General features: G+C 34.6%; 1 protein-coding gene across 13 annotated transcripts in view; it reads left to right on the forward strand.

The window, feature by feature from the left end:
* LOC123013497 (neural-cadherin) overlaps positions 1-21,867 on the forward strand; it is a 145,415-nt gene that overhangs the window by 81,972 nt on the left and 41,576 nt on the right. For 12 of the 13 annotated variants that reach the window (XM_044412029.1, XM_044412034.1, XM_044412031.1 and 9 more), the window contains one exon: positions 19,575-19,718. In XM_044412029.1, the coding sequence (XP_044267964.1) occupies positions 19,575-19,718 (144 nt within the window). Of the gene's footprint in view, positions 1-8,268; positions 8,385-19,574; positions 19,719-21,867 lie in introns of those variants that run through there. The other variant, XM_044412041.1, reaches the window with a different exon arrangement.

Here is a 21,867-nt window from a genome sequence, read left to right on the forward strand (position 1 = left end):
ACGTATTTGTTATTCAGCGTATGTAATGCTCTTTAATCTCGGAGAAAGGGGTGAAAAATTGGCGCGGGAAAATTTATGAGGGACTGGTGATCCCTCTGCGGCAATTAGTTGCGTTTCTTTTATACCGTCGATTAGCCTACCATCTGTCGGAAGAAATGCGATGTGGCGCCATCTCTTGTCGAGTAGATGTAGTTGTGGTTTTGACAGAAGTCGCCAGAGGGAGAGGAAAGTCATGGGCGTGGTGCCTGCCACTGATATCGATCTCGGCTTTGGAATTTCTTCACATATTAGTCCGTTAGAGGCCGCTACTGGTAACTACGGCCATCTTTAAGTTTGAGGTTTTGTTTTAATCTCGTCTTTTGCTCTTCTTTTCTTATCGGTTTAGATCGTGTGTAACTGACCGAAAATTTAGATCTTGGAATGGGTCTGAATGCTCTAAATTGGCATGTTTAGAACGTATCGGTTCCAATACTTTTTCTTTAATTTAAGTGCTCCGCTTCGGAATAAAATATTCATCTCTGTGCCTCTGTAAATGCATATCACATATTTCGCAGCAATCCGAAATAAATAAAATGTACACACGAACATTTTCCGTCTCATTTCTTTCATAAATATTAAACTACGACAGGTGAAGATGCCGCCGAGTGTTTGAAATGCGTGGAATATTTTATAATGAAATTTTCTTGTTTGGCAGATTTTTATCAACGACACGTTTCATTAATGAAGTTACATTATTTAACGGAACGTCGCTTTAGCTTTGGTCCGTGTAATTAATTATTACGTGGACCGTACTGGAAAAATTGTCACGTTTCGTGGATTAACTTCCGCCCCTAATTAATTCGGAAGCTTTTAACTTGTGTTTGCGTGCGAAAGTCCGTCTTGATGATTATTTTCAATTAGTGTAACTCGGGCGCCTCAATTAATTTTCATCGGTTTAGAAATGTCGTGTGGGCGTTTTTATTCCTATATGATGTAATGTAATCCCTCTCGAGGTCGTAGTTTTGCGTGTCGACGGGATCATGTACGCCATAACCGGAAATTTACGGCCGTTTATAATACGAACGGCATCGTTTATTTCCTGTATCAGGTGTGACGTCTTCGGAATCGATACATGTATGGCAATTCCGAAAAATGGTTTTTCCGAAACGGCCTTATTGTATGATGCTCGTTTGAGCGTAAAGTCTGGTTTGGATCTCTTTCCGGCTGCTTACAAAGCGTACAACATTCAAATTAAGGGAATAATCACAAAAGGGCCGATATTTTCACAATAAGTCGTTTGTAGTTAATGTTGTTTTTGTATAATGTGAGAACCGAGTCGGGTTCTAATTTAATTAAAATAACAACGAGGGTAGATATACTTGTAAGGTCGTAAAAATGCAGAAAATTATTTTTCGAGTTATCGACGTTTTACTGTAAATAAAATGTAATGTTTGGAAAGCTGTTATCGAAGTGTTTGTGTTTATTTTTGTTTAAAATTAAACGGTCAAAGCGAGCTTTGAGATTTTTGCCCCACTTGCAAATTTTTTTTCTTAATTGTTTTCGAAAGTCTGGAATCGAATCGGACAAAGATGTCTCTTCAACAGTTTTAAAGTCTTGAAGTTAAATAATCGGATAAGCACATTTATTAAATTGCGAAGGCGATTCTTCTTTCTTGCTGTCTTTTATGGATGGCTTAATTCCAGTTTCGAGAATATTCTTTTAGAGAATTTAATGGGAAAAGATTTAACAAAATATCTCTTTTCGAAATGAACACTTTTTGCTGGATGTCAGTCGTGAAAAAGCTTGCTTGTCATTTTACAAACAAGTTCAAAGAATTTTTTTGAGAGAAATTTATTTACTTTTGTTTAGGAGCACACAGTGAAATATACCAGAAATGTAAATCTTTTGGAAGAGAACTGATCCTGTACAAATAAGATAAGATTATCTCGACTTGTGTTTATCTCTGGCCATATAATCAAAACTGTGTAACTATAAACTCTCCAACGTCGATGCAGCAGAATAGTTTTGGGCGATTGCGAAAGTTTTACTTACTCTATTTAAGTTTTACCTTCTTTGAAAATAGATTCGTAGACCTGTTTTTTCTCAATAATGAAAGAACAAATTTCTTAATGATCAACTCTCAAATTTCTAAAATATTTAGTTTCAAAGCAATTTATAAATTCTTAATTATCTCCTGAGGTTAAAATAATTTGCTTGGTCTAAGATAAGACCTTTTTATTTATTTAAGCACGTTCTATTTTAATTATAATAAAAAGTTTAACCCGCAAAAAATCGATTTTTTACTTTTTAAATAATTCCACAAGCTTGTGGTAGAAAGTTATTTTATTTTTTCCGTCTTTTGTTCGCTAAATCTGCTAAACTTGGAAAGTAGACATCATTTATTTAGAAAATATTAAGACGAAGCCGAACTGCAATTTATTACTTGTAAAACACAGTTTTAATAAAATTGGACAGGAGAAAAAAATGTTTCCCGGCGCATCCACCATTTTTTATCAACATTACATTTGATGTATGAAACTTTATTTTAACAATCTTCTAATTTTGTTTGAGATAATTTGTGGTGTTAGTTTGTGTGAGAGTAAAATTTGAAATTATTTTTAGAAAAACTCAAATGTGTCTGTCTTCTCGCACATAAAGTTAAAATTTGATAATTTTTGTATTAGTTTTGTCCATCATAAATATTCACCGAAATTATCAATAATTTAAGATTATTGATTTCACCTCAACGCAACCCCCAGTAATTTTATTTTACATTTTAGTAAATCGAGTTTAATTTTCAGTTCCTCCACTTTTGCAATTATTTTAATATGAATTAATTTTCGCTTTTAGAATTAAAAAACTTTATTTGCAACTATTTCAATACAGCGAAATATTTTGTCGTCGTTAGTGCCATCGTAACAATAACACCATCTAAAATGAACACACTTGGAACAAGCTGATGTTCCACTAATCCAGCCAATAAAAGTTGCTTAACGTTTTGATTGCGGTCGAATACAGTTGTTGCAATTTTGCCTTTGTCCAACAATTAAATTTGGATGGTCTTTTTGACGCCAACAGCGCACAAAAACCTTCCTTGTTTATTTTCAAAACCTAGGCCCGATCAAAAAACGCCTCCCCACATTATTCATATTTGATTTCCCTCCCGGGCGAACCTAAGCTGGCCATAAATAAATATCAGCAACCACCTGCACCGTCAGCTCGTCGATTAATTTTTTCGACTATTTCATAAGTTTCAAATTCAAGCGTTATGTATGTAAAGTGGCAATTCCTTTAATAATAACTGAAACCGTGACCGGAAATTAAAAGATAAGGGACGTCGTCCTGGAGCGTCTGTGAGACTCCTGTTATGTTAATTGTACTCAAAGGGGAGTTTTCACGGACAAATTTATCGATTTCTCCGGTAGAATTATGAGCTTGTTATGATGGAATTTCTCTTGGATTTTGTTTTGTTTAAAGGATTTTTTATTGGGAAAGTTGGTAAAACGGGTCATTAATTCGACCTCAGAGAGGTCTTAATTATTATGACTATTGGTGTTTGGCATGGGTGGTGACACTTTACGAACTTTGGGGAAGATTAAAGAGCCAATCGAAATGTGTCAAGTGTGGTTGGAGATAGGGATGAGGAGTGGAATTGAGAAAAGGTGCGTGGGTTGAGGGACAAAGAGTAATGAATTTTAAGCGGTTTTTTTTTCGCATTTTAAAAGATCTTATAACACGTTTTTGAATCGTTTTTTTTTCTTTATTTTTAATTTTCTGACAACGTTGTAACGTATTTTGTAATCGATTTTATTTTTCTTGAATGAATTTATTAAATGTGAGAACTACTTTATTCCAGACGCGATTCAATTTTCCGGAGAAAATTCTAATGGAAGATAGTTTCCTTGGGAAAAATCCTTATTCAAAACGAGTCACTTTGTGCTATTTTACGAGTAGCATTTCTAATATAGTTGCCATTAAATCCGGAAATTTCGGTGTGATAATCGCCGTTAACGAAGCATCACTCCTGTTGGAGAGCCCTTGCATCTCTTCGTTAATGAAGCATGTATTCAGCTTATTGCTCTTTTGATTTATCCTTCGTCAAACAGTCAAAGACTCACCTGCATCTGCTTGGTTTGATCATAACGCTGTTAATTAGGGACGCAATATTCTCTTGGCTTATGTTTACCGAGAAATGACCAAAGCGCTCTATAAATTAACGATCGTTCTCGTCGAGGAAAGTTTCTGACTATTCAAATAGGCGTCGCGGTTGTGAAAAAGTAGTTTTTTCCGGTAAACAAATCCGGATGTTTGTAAGAAAGGGCAACGTTATAATTGGGGGCATTCGCTCACAATCGATGCACACGGACATTTAATTGAGTGTACACTCAAATAATACAGTGATGATAGAATTCGGTCGGCGGCTCGGGTTGCGGTTTCCTGACAGTTTAGGGTTGCCTCCCCGGGGAGAGTCGATACTTCGACCCGTCGGCTGCAACAGCCCGCGAATGCGAATCGTTCGGATTGTTTAGAGTTAATTAAAAACGAATATTTACCTACACCGAAGGAATTAAATATTACAAGAAAGTTTAGTCAAATTTTGGAAATTTATAAATAAGGAAAATTAATTCCAGATTTGTTTTACTGTTACAATTATACTAAACGGGGAATAAAACCAGTTCATTTGTTTTACATTTTTCATTGTAAAACTTAACTTTTAAACGTAACTTGACATCTTGAAGTAGGTTTTATGTAACTTTAAAAAAATATTAAAATTCTGTTAATAGTTTTTTGCATAATTTTACTAAAGTAGCGGAGAGCGGGGGAATTGGAGCCTACTAAAGGAAATGTTGATAAAAACCACATTTGTTTACTTTGTTATAATTTTTACTTAGGAACTTAAACCTCATTTATTTGACTATCTGTTCATCACAGTTGAAATCAACTACAGCCATGCATTAAGGTACAATAAAGACTTTACAAAAAAAGTCAATCGCTCCCATTACCCCACACAGCGGGTAATGACAGCCCATGTAATGCTCATGGGAAATGGGAGCCATAATTTTTACTTCGTGCTAAAAATAAAGCCAAACATAAATATTTAAAAAGCAAATTTTAGTTAGTACAAAGAACTATTTGTAGCATAAATAAAAAATTCAACTATTCAAACAAAACAAAGAAATAAAGATCCAATTATTAAAGGCTCCCATTATCCGCTGACCACCATTTTTGAAAAGTAATAATAAAAGTATTTTATTCGACTTTCAATCACAATTTAGTGAATGGCATTTGAAAGAAGACGAATCTAGGTATGGAATAAGCATCAACATAATACAAAAAGAATATATCTTCATACTTACCTGGACGCTGGGAATCGGCAGTATTTTATAAGCGTAGAGCAAAAAACACAAAATCATCCCTTGTGACTTAACGCAGGGCACTAACGCCTCATGTGCGTCAGGCGAACTTTTTCGATGATTGACGGAAACGGCCTAGTGCTTAAGGTCACTCAAATATGCATAGGTTCCGTCCAATTGCTATCGCTCTCATTGCCCCACGCTCCCCTAATAACATGTCTATATACCGGGTGCGGCATCGGTTACGAGCATTGATAAATCGCGACTTCTAATTAATCAAAACTGGCGATATTTCATATACCTAACTAATTAATCACAGGGAATATTTTGAGAATTTTTCTAATTTTTTTTGATAATAAAGGAGGCCGTAACAGTTTTGTGTTTTTTATGAATACTTTCTGTTAATTTACCTATAAAGTTTTTACACTAAATGAATCTGTACCTGTTAGCGCATAAAACTTTGATATCACAATTTCAAATTTTGACTTGGTTAGCCAAATAATCGCTTTTTTATTTAAACACAAACCAGACCCGTGATTTATGACAAAATGGTAAAATTTGCTAACAAAAGAATCATTTAATGGTAGCCGACCGCTTTGAAGGTTCTTTTTGTTGTAAACCTTGGCATCTTATCCCAATTGCAGTTCCCCATTGTCACCTAAATTTACGATGGCACAAATAGCAGGTCATAAATAAAAATGATTTTCAAAGTTAAGATGGAAAATTGCTTATGCTCCTTTTGGGAGAAAATTACTTATTATTTTTTTTGGCTTTTTTTGGCTTTGTAAATGAAAAATTACCAAAAAAAAAAAATTAGGGAATGTACCTTACCAATGCCCAGGTAAGTGTGAAAAAATTCAACAATTTTATTTAATTAGAAGTAGGGATTTCTTTTCTGCGCGTAACCGGAACAAGACAAATCAACAAACTTACATATGAGTTTGCTCTTCGTTTTGTATAAATTCACGTAAAGTTACGCAAGTTAGGTACTGCAGAATGACTTCCAAGTTTGGTTTTCATTTGTAAACATACATCAAGCAATTAATGTCTAGCATTAACTTTGAGTGCAAACTTTTTTGGGATGTAATTTTGTACTACTAATAGAAAAAGAAAAATTTTTGCTAAACTTTACGAGTACTACAAAAATTAGACGTTGGAAAATGGATCCATTTTATCTAATTTTTTTCGCATTACTTACAATTTTGTCTAAATTTCTCCGGCAAAAACCCCCATTCTTGCAATTATCGCTCCTCGGGAGTCGAAATTCGGTCAGCTCGTAAACACGTTTTTGTAAGCGGCGCCATTCGACTCGTCCTTGACATTTTTAATGGTCGTGTCGTTATCGGAAAAGACCTTTTTGCCGAATTTTCCTTCGGACATGGTCTCTGGGTCGTATTTTTTCGTAATTAGCGTGAACGCAAAATGCAAATGACTCATTTAAACTTGAGGTCAACTTTAAAAGAGGAAGTTTCCGACCCGCATCTATATTTTATTTGCATAATCGAGTCGGCAAAGAGAGCCAAATGTTTTTCTTTTTTTTTCGGCTTGTTGCTGTGTCAGAGTTGTCAGATCGATTTGTAAGTTGCTGAGTTTGACGGAAAAAGTGTACAATTATGACAAAGTTAATGAGGATCAAAAACGAAAGATTTTTTTTTTTCAAATCTTGTTATTATTGTTATTTCGGATTTGGCCAGTGGTGGTAAACAGTAGGTGAGACGTGTGCTGTTGATACGCTCACATGCCAATTCGGGACACAATCACTAATAATAATGTAACGTTTGAGAACAGTATTTAGGATTGTTCGTGCGTGTTTTGCAGATTTGCTATTACGGGAGTTGTAATTTTTTGTGTGTATCTAAATGTTTGTTCGTTTTGTTTTTCTACTCTGAAACAACCCCAATTGTTATTATTATCAGGATATACCTCGAAAAGACTCTCTTAAGAAAGCAATCCATTGATTTTTTTCTTAGAAAACTTTCGCAAATTTGTTCTTTTAATGGTTTGTCTCTTTGTGAGTGTTTGGAAGTTCTTATACGAGTTTTTGTAGTAAACCACAGCAACCTTTGTACTATTTTATACTAGTTAATTATCTTTTGAAGTTTATGTCCACGTTTGTGTCGTATTATGAAATTACTTTGAGTCAGTTGGGAGAGAGTATAAAAGTTAGTTAGACACGAGACATATATAGACTACCTTTTCGTTGATTCAAAAATTATTTTGCTCAGATTTAATTAAGAGCTTCTCGTAAATTCATACGTGGTGATGTGGTTTATAAACTCAGGACTGAAATTAAGCCAACGATAAATATTTGAATATTATAACGAATATTTTTGGAGAGTATTTCGAAGTCCTTCTTTGTGGGTGTTTTTCTACACTCTGGGTTGAATTAAAATATGTGTTACATTTTTCATGATCCAGTTTTACGACAGTTACGCTTCCATACAATAAACTTGTCTCTTTTACTATATTTACATTTTAAAATATTTGATAAAAATTTGACGGCATTCCGTGACGTTCCGACTTGGCAATTCCGCCCCTCAGAAAAATAAAAACAATAAATTTAACAAAACCGCTTTTTTGCTCCGTATTTCTTTTCGTTTCATCCGTTCCAATAAAGCGTCCGAATCCCGAAAAAGCGCCTTGTCATCCCCAAAAACCGAAACAAATGGCCAATTCGCATCGAAAAAACTCATACGTGGAATTAAAAACTTCGTTTCTGTTTGTGAGTCAAACATAGGTGCGGGCGCCCGTAAAAATCTGGCGACTCCGGTAGCCGATGTGTCATCATTAACTCGCGGCCGGCTGCCGGATCCGGGCTTTTTTCTTAATTCGGAGATTAATAATGAACGGATCGAGGCGGGAAACTCCGAGCGCAGGCCCGGCTCTGGACTCCGGGAGCACACCGGAGCGGTTCGGCAGTGTGACCCATGCTCCTATGAGCTGTTGGCGGACTCCTACCGGAAATACAAACGATGTGAGTGATCGCGGGACGGTGTGTGATGGTCGACCCTCTCAAGGTCTTTTGGGTGTTAACCAACAGCACTTATTTAGGTAAAAGCTCGATACACAGACACACGACTAATTTAACTTGAACACAAATGAAACGGGGCGTTAATCAAACTTTCTCTACTCAAGAGGGAATTTCATATTTAGGAGCGGTTTGCGAAATACGGATGTACGAATGTACGATATTACGAATAACGGATGATAAATAGACGCGAATTTCAAGCGACGTATGTGAGATGCGAGAAATTGAGCCAAATTAAGTTTGCAAGTTTTGGGAAATTTCAAGAGAGCCTCAAGGAAACTTCTAACCATAGTGAGTGATCGATAAAAAATTATAATTGCAATTTAAAATGAAAATTTATTCGGTACAGGAATGAAGACTTTTCTATGATTTCTGGTTCCGTTATTGTAAAAAATAACTAGTTTTGATTTATAAGGTGACAAAGGTGAAGGAAAAATTCTCTGCTGAGACGTGCATTCAATGAAATGTACTGTAAAAGGTACTTTTTGTAATGAACAACTTGTTTGTGCTTTGAGTTAATTTTAGAATTGAGTTTTTCTGAACCAATTTGTAATTAATTTGATATTTTTGAGATCAAATAGAAAATTGATTTAATCATCATCGATCTCAATAAATATTTATAAATTTTTGTTTACGAAATTTTAGCTTTTTGAGCTTCTTTGAGGTGTAACCAAATTAATGTATTTTTAATTAAAAAGTATTTTCCGTGATTTGGGTCTCAACTTTTTGACTCAAATGTCTGGCTCAGAGTTCTTTTTCTGTAAAACAAAAAGAATTCTTAATACCATATAATAAAAATTATACTTTTTTAAGAATATTTTTACATCTAAAATCCGAGTTTAATTAATTAAAAACATACCTTTTAATGAACATTTATAATGAATTTGTAGAATTAAGTGTTTTTTAAAGTTTGTATTCACTGTAACGACATCGACCTTAAGTGAATTAGTTCCATTTCGCACTACTGAAAAACATGATCCCCACGTGCAAAAATCCGTTTTTAGTCCGATTTTTCACATTTCAACGTCGAGAAAGCTCCGACGTACCTGTTAATGGCTCGCGAGCTTTCTGGCAGGATTTGAAAGGATGTTGTGGATGTGAAGTCTCGCAAAAGGAAAAATCACAGCCGATCGAACAAAAGAATGTAATTTATCTCGTCGTAAACAGAATATTTTATAAAGTGTGCAGTATCGACAACGTTAAAACCTTCTACAGTCCCTAAAAACATTAATTTAAAACCTTCTTGAGTCTTAAATGAAAATTTTTCACCCATTCGAAAATTGACATTGCGAACTCGAGGAGCGGCTGCAACAAAAACCATCATATTTCTCTCGAAATGACCCTAATTTTCGCTTTTAAAGCATCATTATTTCGCGACATGGTTCCTTGGGGACGATTATAAAGACTGTCGTAAGTTTGAGTGGTTTTAGTACAAGATGTTTGTTCGAATGTGATTAAATGAGTCCGGAATTTAATAAGTTTTCGAAAATTGGCGATATTTTTGCGTTTTTCCGTCGAGATTTTAATTAATGCGACTCTACAGGTGTCCACTTCTTTATTAATTCGATCGAAGTGAGGAAAGACTCGTTGAAATCGCGCCGCGACGCTTTCATTTATCATCAGAGACGTCATTGTTTCAGGTTTTGACACGTTTATGTGCGAGTTAGTTGTATAAAACGTCGGCTTTTGTGATCGAAACTTCCTCCGGACTGATTTCATCAGAGTGGCGCTTTCTCGTTAATCATTCCAGAAATGATGGGCTTTTATTGTGAACGAGACTCTTCATGGGGTCTCTGGGATTAGTTAAGGACTTTAATCTGTTATCGGTTCGTTGTTTATTAGCGCGTTTTTATGTCTTGAATTGATCGGTTTGGGTTATTGCCTCAGGGATTTCTCAATTTGTTGTTTAATAAAAAATGAGCGGTTTGATTAAAATTCAGAGTTTGAAATTATAGACTCAAGGAAAGTTTTTGGGCAAATGAGTCGAGTTCATGTTATGCAAATGATTCAAAATAAATTTAATGTATGCAACAGAACAATAAACACAATTCCTCTTCGGTGACCAGTGTAATAAGTACTTGTATGATTTGTTGCGGTCCCAATTCCCATTTATCAGGTTTCAGGTTCGTTTGCATAGTCCAGACACCGTATAAATGCAACTGTATGAGTATTATCAGTTTTCAATAAATTTGGAACATTTTAGTGCAAATTTGCTTCATTTTATCTTCTGTTAAGCGATTAATACGATATAAATTTTTGACACAGAAGAAATTGCATTTGAATTTACGTAAACTCATCACTGACCTGAATTAATGTTTTTCTTGCTGAATTTACAATTGAGAAAATTAAGGAATGAAATATATAAAGCAACGCTGATAATTCATGAAATTTGTATGAGGAATTTAAGGTTTTTGCTTTGAAAGATTCTGAAATTAAGTATTTCAAAGATTCTTAAGAATTTCTTAATAGTTTTTGTCCCAGTCAAAAACATTTGGACATTTTGTGCGTTTTAGAATAGTACAGTAGAGCTCAACTAATTTCATTTCCGAGAAAGATTTCTGAAAGTTAACAAAATTTTCTTCAGGATCTTAATTTCACAAAATATTTTAATTTGTTTTTATATTTTTTTGGTTTTTCTTTTAAATACATTATCAAAATTAATTAAAATGTCATTATAATAATAATCGATTTGTGAAAATTTTTAAGAGATGGTTGTGTTTACCGGCTTTGTTACCATAATAACTCACTTTCTGTACTCAAAAAAAGAATTCGAGAAATAATACGTTTTATCTAAAACACAATTAATTTTTATTCATAATTTAAATACTTACTGTTGCATTCAAAAATCACAAATTCAAACACTTCACTTGGCGATAAAAAAATTAAAAATTAATGTGCACTAACCTTGTATGGCATCTTTTTCCGCTACCTTTTGCAGCAATTTGCCTCTGCTTCTGAAGCGGACCTACTGAAAATAAAGAAGCAAAATCAGTTTAGTGTGTTATTAAATCAGTTGAAAATATAAAATAAAATTTAAATGTTATTTAAAAAAAAATTAAAAGGTATTGTTGTCTAACCTTTTAATCCGGATCCTTGTAGCACGACTGCTCTCTTCATTTTTCCCATTTTCTATTTTTGTGCAAACGAATAGTTACTTTTTTAAAAGCTTACAAGGTTTTATACTTGAACAAATAAAATTTCAAGAATTTCTTTATGATTTGAAAGGATACCTACCTGAAAAAGATGTTCAAAGTTTTTTTTTATACAAATTATTTGACATGGAATCAAAATTTTGCAAAATTTGCAATTTGAATTTCGCCTTTGACCTGACGGTATCGATCTTCATTCTCCGTTATTTTGTAACACGATTGTAACACATTTTCCGTCGCCAACTGCCACTGTAGCAATGCAAAAAGTATCTTAAAAAACCGTGCATTTGCCGTCATATTGTGTTTACAATTTACCTCTTCAAGTAACTGAATCGAAGGTAATTAAAATCAGGACGCATTGTCGCAAGTCGGGACAAAGCTGAAAATAAATTTATTCGCAACGAGTTCATATTGCGACGGATGTTGCAAACAAATCGCATTTTCTTTTTTTATTCTCTCTCTGCAACACATTTTTTCATTGTCGTTTTAGATTCGTATCTCTTTGCTAATTAGACGCTGCGAGCCTTAATTCTGGTCGTTTAAATTGGACTTCACSTAAACAATAAATTAGATAATCTCGTACCGGAGTCGGACGTTCCCAATATCTAGCGTCATAAAAATATCGGGGCTTCGCACATAAATTGTGACATACGAGTATTACATCCACGGCTCTTACCTCAATTATGGATTTTATTTTTAGGTCGCTTTTGGGCCACTGATTTATGCCTTCGGGCTGCTTTTCTCAGAGTATTGATTTCGGTGTTTTCTGACAATTAAGTCGGAGGAAATTGACGCGTCGAGCAACACGTCAAACTTGCTTCAATAAACTTGGCCAATAAACGTAAGAATAAATGCACGGTACGACCTTTAATTATTTTAAATAGAATTTCCTCTTGTCCGCGGGTAAATATTGACATTAATGTCGATTTGCAAAATGGCACAAATGCGTGTCATCAATAACAAATAGACACAAACATGAACATCAACGTCGTTTTTTTTATTCCCGGTCAAAATAATTAATTAAAACTATCACATTATGCAAATTGCACGCCCGTTGACCCGAATCCTCCCTGGATTTATTCCTATTGATTAAATTCACATTTGACGTCGAAAAAACTGTCCTGGAAGGCTCTAATTAATCGGCCCTGTATTGAAATATTGGCCCTTATGTCGGACAAGCTCATTAACATGTAATTGAATTTGGGCTTTATGTTAATTTCGCCGTCGAAAATGCAAATAAGGCAAAAAATATGGACCTTAACGAGGGAATTTTAATTTGGGGGGTCGATGAGTCTCGAAGAGAAAATCACAGGAAAGGCGTTGATACTAGGCCTAATAATTACAGACACTAATTGCGAGGCCAGCGTTATGAAATTCAGAAACTTTGGCAAGTGTGAATGGACTCGGAGGCGTTTTTTGAATGCCACACGAAACGAGGGACAATTAAACTAAACGCCGGAAAATAAATGTGATTACGAAAGGAAAAATGATGGATTAGAGTGTAATAACAACAAAAGTTTTTTGTCGGGGATTATTTATGGACTGTGGTCCGCTCGTGTGCGAATGCCGTTAAAAAATTCAAAGATTGACACATGTCCGTGGAACAATAATTAAATTTTGATTTATCATAACTAAATATTTTGTCAGAGTGACGATGGGCAATTTTCAAAATTTGTTTAATTGTTTGCGGGTGAGAGGTTTACTTAAAAAAAAGAGATAGAGTGGATACCGGGTAAAAGCTGTTAAAAGCCTCGAATGTGGGAAATGCGAAATTGGCGAAAAACGGCGCCGGGAATGATTCTTTTCTTTTAACGACGAATTTTTACACGCTGATGGGGATTCTATTAAAAATAAATTTCGGAAGGGCAATTGGGATGTTTTATTTGCCTACAATAATTTTAAACGAGTTTTTTAACAAAATTTCAAACGGAATGTTTTTTATTTAGTAAACTTGTGTTGTACTGGTGGTTAGACTCCAGCTAATTGATTCGTTGTCGTTCTTGTAACGTAAATTGTGGAAAACAACGCAAAATATAAATATAAAAAAGCTCCTTTGAATCGAGGACTTTTCTCTTGTACGAAAGTAAATCTTCTTTTCTTGTTTCGCCTTTCAGCTGTATTTATCTTGACTCCTTTAGTCATTTTCCTCTTCAAACAAGCCCGCTCCCGCGTTGTCGAACACGTATTTTCGCCACCGAGTATAAATAATATAAACATAACCTCGAAAGTGATCGTGGGGCGTGCCGAAGACGCTCCAGCTTTGGCTTATCTTTCAAACGTATTCAATTACCGAAATGATGCTTTGCGTCGTATGTGAAGGCTTTATTATATAGAATAACTTTTCGCAACGAGATAATGGAGGGAAATAAAATGCCGGACCGGTCGCAGAATTAATTCCGCAAGAATAATTACGAGGTCCGGCGGTTTTAGCGAATTATTTATCGCCGGGTTGGCGGAATTAAAAAAAAACGCCGCAAGATTTTATTAATTTATACGCATATGCATCGGGCACAGATTTGCCTGACTCGAATTTAAAAAGATTATCGCGGGGGTTGCGTGATGTATGTGTCTCGAGTGGAATTGGTTGCACACGAGGGCGGAGAAATATACTGCTCGCCGAGGAAATGGAGTCAACTACAAAGTGCATTTTTCGTTATTGACACAAATAGTTGGTATCCGAATTATGAAAAATACGTAGATTTTATTTCTTACTGGAAGAAGAGGTGTTTCTGTTTTTGGCGAGTGGTGTATTTGGGGTCGTTTTTGCGACAGCAGAGTCATTTTTCTGTTTGTCGTCTGTCTGACTGGCGACAGTAGTCCATTCATTAAATTTCACACTCAATTATGTCCACGGAGTTTCATTAATGTCGGTCATTCATCACTTAAAAAAGCGTCTCGAATCAACGTTTTCCTTTAAAAAAACAGGCTTAAGATTGAGGATTAGAGCGGATATCGCGCCGTTGTGGATAAATCCGAGTGAGTTGCTTAGTCTAGTCTAATTTATTAAGAGAATTAGTCGCTTTTATATAGGAAATTTGCATTTTTATATTTGATCCGTAGTTAATCCGAATCCGGACTAATTCCAGCAATGTTATAACCGGTTTTCGATATCGAGTCTCCGAATCCATTTAAGAAGAATCCGGAACGAGTAAAGTTACAAAAAGCGAGGAAATTCCAGCGGAAAGTTGTATTAAATCCTCGTATTTTGCATGTCCCAGGGAGGACGGGCCGATTTTTCTATCGACGATTAATGAGCTAACTTCTCGGATTAATTCAATATCTAAAGTTCCAGATTAATAATACGGAGAAGTTGGTAATGTACCTATATTGTAACAGATACAGCAAGAGATTATTGACGTGGCAAATTAAACCGAACACACACAATATCGATCGTGATGTTTGAACTCGCTTCAAATATTGTGAAAAAGCTGAACCGCAACCCTGTTTACAAGCCATCCTTTCACCGAGGTAACAGTGTCCATATTTTTGCCACATTCTGGGACATAAATCTCGCCGATATCGTGCCGAATTGATATTCGATGGGACTAACGATGGTCGCCCGCCATTTTTCGTTATTAAATAGCGATTTGGAAAGTCACGTTGCCAATTAAGGGCCGCGATCTATGCGCTCGTCTAGGGAGATATGACGCAAAGTTAAGTAATTTACAGTGTAGAAGGTGCATTAGAAAAAGAAGAGTGCGATGTTGATAGGGCAGCACGGTTTTGAAATGTTACTGCTTTTACCTGAAACAACGATAAGTAGTAAACATTGATGCTTTTAAATCTTGCCAAAGCTGGGGATTTTTTGGTTTTATACCAAATTCCCAATAAAAATTTTTCATCGATTAAATAAAATTGCTCGTAAATCACACTCTATTTATTATTGGAGGCTGGGGCAAAAGTATGATATTATCTATTGTGGTCGGGTTACATTTCTACGAAATTTATTGCAGTTTTTATAAACCTAGTTTATACCAGTTATAATATTCAAGATGTAATTGCAAATACCTTTCTAATGAAAGTGACTTGTAACTTTAAGCTGAAGTTGATTATACTGAAAAATAGAGAATTGCCATCTTATAATTTCAAAGATTCTGGCCATTTTGATCATACATTTAATTGAATCCATAGCACTAAAATGTATTCCAAACCTATTTCTAGTACGTTTTTATTTTATTAAATAGTAATAAATGTAGCATTTAGAAACAAGGTTTGAATTTCATAAATAAATTATCCCCGTTTAAAATTAACTATTTGTTTTCTGATTTAAATTTTAAATTAAAAGCTTTGTACTGTGGGAATCCTAATTTTATGAATTATAAAATTATAATTGCATACACTGGAACCGACCTTCATTATGTACAAATTAATAAAAAACTGTTTTTAAAATAACAAGTTATTTAAAACAAGAAGTTATTTTACAATTTTGTGGTGGAATAAATAGAACAAGACAACACCTTTTCTCAAGGAAAGTAGCTGGAAATGGTTTTCTTCATTACGTTCGCTTTATTTTGTTAAGCTCTACTTTCTTCGGCTTCATTCCCAACATACGAGCAGTTGTGTAAAAACTGCTAATACTTCTGAAATTTTTTAACTAAATTGGCATCGCGGCGCCACTGGTAAACACCGGAAAACTTTTTAGTCCAACTTTCTCTATTATCCTTTTTATAAATTGTCCGTTTAAAAGTTAGTAAAGGCGTGACCCAATTTTATCTAAAAACCGACAAATAAAAGTATAAATTTTTACATCTATGCAGTTATAAAAATCTGGACTAATCCCGATTTATTTTAATAAAATACCCGAGTTTGTGACCCGTTATAAACATATTAAAGTGGATTTAATTCTGCGAGACAAATTTATTTACGTGTGAAATATAAATTCCGTAATTCCGGGTAAATCCCACTTTGTAACTAATCGTGAATTTAAAGAATGTCGATTAGCTACGGCGAAAGGGCGTCAATAGGGATCGTGTCGATTGCCACAGCTGGTGTTTTTTTTATTTATTTATTTTAATCGGAAAAAGGCTCTCCGGATGATTAATCGTAGCGGTTTTATCGCATCGCTGGACTACTCCGGGCCCGATAGTGTCATCAATCGGCTACCAACTTTTAATAAAATAAAAATAATATCTGAGACGTAAAATATTTACGGGGTCATAAAAGCGTCCCGGTTGGGAATTTGAGTCACATATTCCGGAAAGAGTCGTAAATATCGGGGCGCATTTCCCAGAATTATGTCTCAGGTTCATTTGTAAAAAATTAACCGGTCTTGTGATTCGGAAAAAAACACAAAGAGATTAATTTCTTTTGAAACAATTCCGCTTCGTCTCTTTCGAACGCAATCTGGAAATGTTTTAAACTAAATTAGAAACTGTTTCTGGCCTATTAAGTCCAGGTCAGTTATCCTTTGATGACGGAAGAGTTTTTGTGGTGGCGTGTGTCTTAGGGTCCCTCCCGTCTTAAACTCCGGATTGACGGACTTTGTGTTCTTTGACAATTAAACCGATGTCATTTCAGTCACGAATCYTAGACTCCGAGCTAAATAAAGCAACATTCCGGAGTTGGCAGAGTTGCGATACCTGGAGTTCTTTGTCCTACAATGATAATAAATAAGCTTCGTGCAAACTGAACGCACCTGAATTAATTAATTGGGAGAGGCACGATGATTTTTACAAAAACACAACAATAGATTGGACTAATAATTGAAATGCGACGGAAATAAAACATTGCGGATGTTTCTCGGATCGATACCGATGTGAAATCCTTCCAAAAGCAATAAATAAGTATATGACGGTTCGATTAATTAGACTTTGATTCGCCGATCAGAATTGGTACGTGTCGAAACTAAGCTACTTGACGTTTTTTCTCTTTTCGGACAATGATGGATACGAAAAGTTTAATTTTTTAATTTCACGTGGAACGGTTTCGATTAGAGGGGTTAATGGATGGAAAAGCGATCGATGATCGGGGTTGTGGTACTTGTTTAAGGGTCGTGCGGTTTTTGTTACAACCAAATTGATTAGGTCGGGACTTGTGCAGTTTGATGCAATATTGCAATCGGGGAATAGTTTTTGACGGCTCAATTTCGACGAGATTGGTGGCTGCGTCATCGAATTTCGAACGCTTTTGCACATTTTTCGCTCGGATTTCAAGCTGCTTCACGAACGAAACCGATAAAAATAGATCTGACACGAAACTACGAAAAAATGCCAACTTGCGAACTAATTTTATTGAAAATTGCATGACCCTATGGAAGAACCAATCTGAATTTAGTATTTAATATGATTACCATAAGTATTTAATATGATTACCATAGCAATACAAAAATTTTCCGGAAATTTTTTGACTCATTAGCTAAAATTAATAAGTGAAAATTCTTTTGACACAAAAACCAACTTCAATATTTAGTAAAACTTTATTTTAAATATCAAAAACTAAGACTTACTTACTTAAACTCGTGATGTCATGCAGTTTTCACCCGAATACCCCTCGTGCATTGATTGAATCCGGAAATTTTTTCCCGTAATTGTGTAAAATTAATGACGTTTTTGACAATCACTCGAAAAAATTTCCGAAAACAATGAATGTACTCGGGATATTTTAAGTGAATATTATAGGTAATTGCATATAAATAGCTTTCAACTCTTGTTAAAATAGCTTTTTATAAAATTGTTAACGGATAAATCATATTTTATTTGCTGGCTGCGAATAATGATGGCCATCCATTGTAGACAGGATGCACTTTTTATATGAATTTTTTGTTGGTTTTATAAGATTTCAATTTTTGTATTTAATTCATATAAAAGGACAATTATACTAAAATTGGGTGAATGCAGGAATTGATTTAAAAAACTCAAAATTTCTAATATGTATCTAATGAAAAAACTTTGTGTAACAATCATACATGAAAATAAGATTTCGAACAAAGATTACATAATTTGAGACTTTAGGTGACTTTTGTTTGCAGTTTTAAAGTTTTAAAGCTTTAAAATGTTTGTTTTTAGGTTGATATTATTAATCAATAGAGTTTTATCTAAAATTTACACTAGAATCCGGTACTACATCACATATAAAAAGGGAACCGCAATAATAAAAGTAACAAAACCTTTGAATTATTATTGGTTTAAAATTTGTAAAGTATCATACACTTTGAATTCGTTTTATATTTTTACTACCGAACTATTATTTATTATTTATTGATATTTTTTATTAAATATGTGTGTTAAAGTGACAGCACAAGATTTATTACTCATATTTATCTTTTCAAATAAACAAACACGACTTTTCCATTATTCTATTAGCAAAATTATTTTTTTTTAATTTAAAAGCTTCACCTTAACGAGCTTTTAGTTCACTTCATAGTTTCGACATTCTGTGAAAGAATTTCGTTCGAAACCCAAATAACTTTGGCTAGTATCGCGAGTGTCACTTGACACCTCCAAATTTAATAAAGCAGCCTCAATATTTCTTATTTCCGCAACGTTAAAGTCGCATGTTGTTCACGATGAATGACCTTCGAGATTAGATGACGTTGTTTCGAGGGCGCGATTTTTAAAACCGGAATGAAAAAAGCCTCTCGTAACTACAAAGCCAGAACATTAATTCCGATCATGAAGTTCGAAGCGACGAAATTAATAGAAGCTTTTAATTCGGAACGCTGCTACTATTATGCCGTTGTCTCGAAATGCCGCAATTCAATCAAATTGAATTTATATTTGGTTAACCTCCGAATGCGGATAGATTTATGAAAATCGTCTCTTATCCGTTATTTTCGGAAATAAATTACGTCGGAAAGCTTGCCCGAGTTTTTCCGCTTCCGGTGAAGTGTGATCCAGTGCCGAACAAAAATCGACGGGGGGGCTTGTGTAGTTTGGCACTTATTGAAATACTTTCCATCATATCGATATGTTGCCAAGTGAAGCGTGGATAAACACGAGGTGGATATGAGTTTGAAAGATATCGGCTGAAAGCTGCTCTGCTGTAATTGACACGGAGGGTTGCATATCATTGTCGCTATAGTTGTGTCGTGAACTGTACCTTGAATAATTTTTTTTTCTTTTTTAGTGACCAAGTTCATCCGAATTGGAATCGCTGATAAGAATGACAACCCGCCGTATTTCGACAAGGCCCTCTACGAAGCGGAAGTGGACGAAAATGAGGATATTCAACACACCGTTCTCACCGTCACCGCCAAAGATCACGATGAATGTAAGTCTTTCGACTTTATTTATCGCCTCCGTTTGACAGGAAAAGAATTTAACTTTGCTTATTTAGAATTCGTTCGAGCGCTAGTTGCTTTGATAAAATTAAAAACTTGGTCCGCAGATTAAAACGTAAAATTCTTTTTATTATGCGAAAGTTGGAGCAACAGAATTGCAAGGAAATTTAATTTCGTGGCTCGTTGTTATTATGAGTATTGAAAAAATTGTGGATGCGACGCGACATTTCCGTTGTTTCTTTTTTCTTGATTTACAAAGACGAGGTTTTATTAAAAAACCGAATTTAATTCGAATCAAACGTGAAACAAATCAAAATTGGTAATTTTTTTCGGAGATTGGAATTCAGAACAGTCAATTTTCCGACCTTTTTATTTTAATGGCAGCAGAGGATTTCAACCGGGAAAAGGAAATAGGAGGTAGTGATATATTGCAAAGCGGAAGTAGTGGAAATTTTTGCGTATCTCGATTTTTGTGGGGAAAAATGCTCAAGGCGTCCCGAGCAGTTTACACTAAGACGGAAAATGGGAAAAGCAATTATGTAACCACTGAGTTCTTTGAGTTGGATTTATCTTGCTTTGTTTGTTGTTTACATGTTGTAAAAGCTTTACTAGTGTCGAGACAAAGAGACAACAAATGATGGGATTAATTTTTAGTTGCCATATTTGCGCTGATTCCATTTGACATATAAAATTTTTGCAGTAATTGGGATTGGTGAAAATACTTTGTTACAAAAGAGTTATAAAATTTATATCGATATTGGCGCAGATAACATCGAACAAGTTTTTGCTTCTTGATAATTTTTATGCCGGATCCAAAACTTGACCCACCCTGTACATAATTTATAGTTTCAGCTTTTGTACTTATATTTTTTAATGGGTTATTGGTGCTGTAATAATGGCAATAAAGGCCCATTATTATTATTACAATAAGCAATTAAATGTAACGGCACATGAATTTAATTATTATTTATTTAACAATATTAATGAAATTAATACTAAATTGAATTTATTTTAGTTTTGGCCACAAGCCATTTTCATTATATGTATAATAAATAATATTTGCTTGCTGTTTAATGTAAAATTACTAAAACGCAATTTACTGTGACGCCGTATTTGTCGAAAAAAGATAAAACCCGTACTGAAGGAAACGACTTTAGGAAGCGACTAATAAAAACTTTTTTTATTTCAAGTACGAAAGTTTAAACTCAGAACTTGTTATTGAGTTCTGATTAACTAATTAAAGTTGAATTCGGTTTTTGCACGTGTTTAATTTTCATTTATTCGTCGCGATTTAGGCGAAAAAATTATTTAGCCATTCTCGTCCCGCACCTGCCATTTGTTCGAAACACACTGAAATTTTAAAGCAGAGCCGGTACTCCGACCTAAAATCCCTTGTAATTCCCTCGCGAAAGCCCCTCGTTTCCGGCCTTGTTACCTCTCTGTGCTTTACAGCCTTGCGACGCTTAATTCCGGTTCATTTTCATTAAGCAATACGAAAATTCCTCTACATTTGCATTAACACATTGTGGCCGGTTGTAAATTCGTCGTGAATTTTTTAGACGTGATTTTTTGTTCATTTAGAGGAGAAATTCAATTTCGAGGAATGTGCATTAAGTTGTCGTTAAACGTAATGTTACCATTACGAGGTAAATATTATGGGGCGAGGGCTGATCAAGATGCGCATATATGAGGGAGTCGTGTGAAATTCATCGGGAATCCTGAGCAGCTTAAGGATTTGCACAATCATCAATCTGAGGGTTTGTGAGGCAACAGAGAGGAATTGTGGAGGTAAACAGTAATTAAATGAGGTTTTTTCGTGACCTTGGAGGCAAAGATAAATTTAATTTACGGAATAAGAGGGGGTTATGACTGGATTCGGCTTATCTAGGATGAATATTTGTTTGTTTTGTGCTTTTACCCATAACGTAATTTGCACTCGGTTTAAGCCTGAAATGTAGTGAGAATTTATATCTAATATATTTAAGAATGAAGTTACGAGTTAATTTCATTTAAATGGGAGTATTTTTTGAGAAAAATTAGTTTATCATATGCTTTAAACAATCAAAGCAACAAGTTAGATTGTTATTTAAATAGATATATAAAATATGTTTTGAAAAATACATATAAACAAATTTTTTT

The sequence above is a fragment of the Tribolium madens genome, unplaced genomic scaffold (genome assembly GCF_015345945.1).
Source record: "Tribolium madens isolate multiple individuals breed KSU strain unplaced genomic scaffold, Tmad_KSU_1.1 Scaffold_96;HRSCAF=242;Tcas5.2_LG5, whole genome shotgun sequence".
In the NCBI taxonomy this organism is placed as follows: Eukaryota; Metazoa; Arthropoda; class Insecta; order Coleoptera; family Tenebrionidae; genus Tribolium; species Tribolium madens.